The sequence below is a fragment of the Hippopotamus amphibius genome, chromosome 3 (assembly GCF_030028045.1).
Source record: "Hippopotamus amphibius kiboko isolate mHipAmp2 chromosome 3, mHipAmp2.hap2, whole genome shotgun sequence".
Taxonomy (NCBI): Eukaryota; Metazoa; Chordata; class Mammalia; order Artiodactyla; family Hippopotamidae; genus Hippopotamus; species Hippopotamus amphibius.
Window position 1 is genome coordinate 39,433,015 of NC_080188.1, and position 3,709 is coordinate 39,436,723.

Genomic DNA, 3,709 nt, shown 5'->3' on the forward strand with positions numbered 1-3,709 from the left:
TGATCAGATGGATCAGATGGGCAAAACGTGATTCTTATGGAGACGTAAAGGTAGCTGTGTCTAAAACAGGTATAAAGAAAAAAGTGGATATGTTCTCTTATTTTGAGTAAGTGAGAGCAAGTTCTGCTCTATTATGTGAGCAGTGGTATTTGTGATAATTCTATCAGTGTTGAGCAATAGAAAATATAGAGAAATTAAATATAGCAACCTAAAGTTGCAGAGGAAATAAGATAATTTTTAAAATAAATTTTAATGCATAGTTTCATATCAAATATGGTCTTTTATAATTTAACATCTAATTGATGATACACTTATAATATAATAAAATTAAATCTGCACATAACACAATAACAATTATGTCAAAGTACATTCCAAAATGACCAAAGGGCCAAGCATAAACAACCAAACATAAATGTATAGGAATAAATCTAGGAGAATTTGAAAAATAATCTTCAAGTGCAGGATATTCAACGTATGTCAAATTTCTGAGGTAAAATGTCATAAACTACATAAAATGTAAAACTTCTGTATAGAAAGAAAATACATAAACCAAATTAAGAAAAAGTGAAAGTCTGCATGAAATACTTTTAATATAGAACAATAGAATCTTTTGGTCATAATATTTGAAATATTCTAACATTTAAAAAATCACATTCAATTCAAAAGAGTAAAAAGTTGTGAACAGTTGTTCTTAAGAACATTCAAGTTTATTATGTAACTTTGCTTTTTAAACAAGCAGAAAAATGAAAAATAAATCGATGTATTATTTTGTCCTAACAGAGTGACAAAATTTTATATCCATTATCAGCTAAAGTATACAGGTAAGAACATTTTTATATATTCCTGGTGCCAAGTAAATTGACAGAGTTTTGAATGGGGACATTTTTGGGTATTCTATATCAAATTTAAAATAAATATTTTTCACTGAAACATACCTTCAACATAAGAAACCTGTTTTGTAGAAATACAACTCTGCGCATTTATTTTTTATTTTTATTTTTTTCAGAGTTGAAGATAAAATTTTATTTCTGACCAGAGTAACATAAAAGGTATGTTTTCCATGCTTCATAAAGAAAAAAAAGGGCTTAAGCAGCTCTCTGGCTTCTCTCTCATTCCCTACACATCCCAACTGAAGAATGCCTCTTGTTCTTCACTTTCTCTGAACCCGCGGGGAGCTACAAAACCGGCAGCCTTGAGACAGAAACCAAGCAGGGCCGGTGCCCGGGGCACAGAGCAACGCCCCGGCACAAGCTTGCCGCCCAGCACACGTCTGCCCTGTGTGGACGTTTAAGGTGTTACAGGCCCTTGACACGTTTTGCCTACTTCACTCTGTGCAAATCCTTTAATATGGGTCGTGGGGAGAGGATTTTAAGAGATAAGAACAGAAAGGTTGGACTTTAACCCCTACAATAAAGGCCTGGAAGGCTTGGAATTTAACTAAAAGTTTAAAACTTGGTCTTGTGCTCCACTTCTAATTTCTCAGTTACCCATCATGTACCGCACCTGGACACTGACCTGTGCTTCTGAAAAGGCCCTCTGGCTCTTGGAGGCTTTACTTCTAAGCAGCAGTGAGACCCGCCATTCTTTAGAAACAAAGTAACGAAAGTTACAGAACTCCAGAGAAGCCCTACAGGTCTGGTCATTCTTAAAACACCGCTGGCACTTGCGGACTCAGTGCCTAACAATGTAACAAACATACTTCTAATTTTTTTCTGCAGTAACAGATGTTTCCACATAAACATTCCACATAAAATTGAAGTGTCTAGTGTCTTATTTCCTCTTTGGCAACTACTGTTGCTTGGACAGTCTTTACTCTCCCCCTTCTATTAGAGAAAAAACCACCTGACAAAGAGGGCGTCAAATGGGAGTCAGGGACACCAGGTACATCCCTGCCCGCTGACTTGGTCCCTGAGGTAGTCGTCTGTCAGTCGTCACAAAGGATACCTGCCGTGTGCACGCGTCACCTCCGAGCAGTTCAGCACAGCGGCACTCCCGCACCCAGCCTCCGGGGGCCGCACACCCATATGGCTCTTTTGGGGTATTTGACGGGTCGGGACTGAGAGACCCTGTGCGGTGCTTGCTAACATTCCTCATCGTTTGGGATGGCACTGTGGTTACAGAAGGCCGGTTTTCAAGCTGCAGGTTTTACCGGTTTTAAAGATTTCAAAATCCTCCAGCGTCATCAGCATCTGACTGTCTGAGTTTCTTTGAAACTTCAATTCCGTTTTTTTCTAACTTCCTCTTTGCACAGTCCTGGCATGCATTACCCAACAACGTGGTGCTGTCCACTCGATCGGCATCTGGACTTCGCTGTTTGCAGATCTGAGCGGCGAGGTCTTGCACATACCCCGGAAAATAGTCAAAACAGTCCCCGTAGGACACGACCTTAATCCCGTGCAGCAGCATGTCTGCCTGGTGCTTAAAGAAATGGTCTTCGTTCTCCTTGAGCACGACCATGTAGTGCTCCAGGTCCACCTTGTCCGGCACCGAATAAAGGAAGAGGGCCTGGAATATCTGGTCACGAAGGGTCTCTCCGCAGCCCACAAACAGGAAAGATTTGGTGCGGTACAAGTTCTGGAAAACTTCCATGACTTCTGGGTCCTGAGTGACATCTTTATATCCCGATGGGTCCAACACCATCCCGCAGGGGTCTGTGTACAGGCCGTGAATGTGAAGAACTCCGTACTTGATGTGTCCCCTCGCCCACTGAAGGACCTTGGTCTTGTCCTTCAAGTCCAGAGACTCCATGGGCCTGCTCTGCTGCCGCCCGAAGATCTCCAGCAGGGTGTCATAGTTGGTGGTCAGCACCATGGTGCCGTGCTCCATCAGGCTGAGGATGGACTGCAGCACCAGTGGGTTCTGGATGTGCTGCCCCAGGTTGTCGAACACCTCCATCAGGCAGTCCTGGAAGAAGTTCGGCTTGGTGTCGCCCGTGCGAGGGGACATCTTCCGGATCAGGTCATGGGCGACGACCAGCAGGTCCCCGTCCTTGGTCACCTTCCTGCGGAACTCGGCCACGTCCCCGGGGTGCAGCACCTCCAGCTGCTCCGCGGCCTCCATGACGGCCTCGATGCAGCTCCTCCATGAGCACAGGGCGGGGATCCCGGGGGCCACTGCGGCGCTGACGCCCGTCCCGATGACCAGGAGCAGCTCCTGGGGCTGTTTCCGGATGAGGCTTTTCAAAAACTTTCTTGATTTTTGTTCACTTCTGTTTGTTGTCTTTTCCACTGAATCCATCTGGGAGTCCTGAAGAGACTCAGAAGCAGTAGGTCAGAAGCGACTTCTACTCCCAGACAAAAGTTCTTTTTTTAGTGCCCGCGGCGCCGCCGAGACGCTGGTCGGAGCTCGCGCGCCCGCCGCCTCCTCCCGCCAGCGGTCCACGTCTCCGGGGCTCGGGGAGGCCGCGCGCCCCTCGCGCTGGGCGGGGCCGGGCTGAAGGCGGTCTGAGGGAAGGCGGGCGGCGCGCGCGCCCGGGGCCGACGCCGCGCCGCCCTCCGCCGCGACTCCCCTGCGCATTTATTTTTAAAGATCACATGCAGGTATATTAATAACAGTATAGCTTGTAATTATGACTAAATGGAAATATTATAAAGCTCCACTGATAAAAGAAGAGTTAAATCACAGAAAAATGTATCCTCTGGAAAACTACACAGTCATTCAAAAGAGGGTATACTAAAATGAAAAGATGTCTAAGACACAATGTAAAGTT

General features: G+C 45.4%; 1 protein-coding gene across 1 annotated transcript; it reads right to left on the bottom strand.

Annotated features, from left to right (window-relative positions):
• Positions 1-2,015: 2,015 nt before the first annotated feature.
• On the bottom strand, positions 2,016-3,425 carry LOC130849435 (protein FAM118A-like). The gene has a single exon (XM_057728320.1). The coding sequence runs from the start codon at positions 3,235-3,237 to the stop codon at positions 2,164-2,166; it is 1,074 nt and encodes a 357-aa protein (XP_057584303.1). The 5' UTR covers positions 3,238-3,425; the 3' UTR covers positions 2,016-2,163.
• Positions 3,426-3,709: the final 284 nt, after the last annotated feature.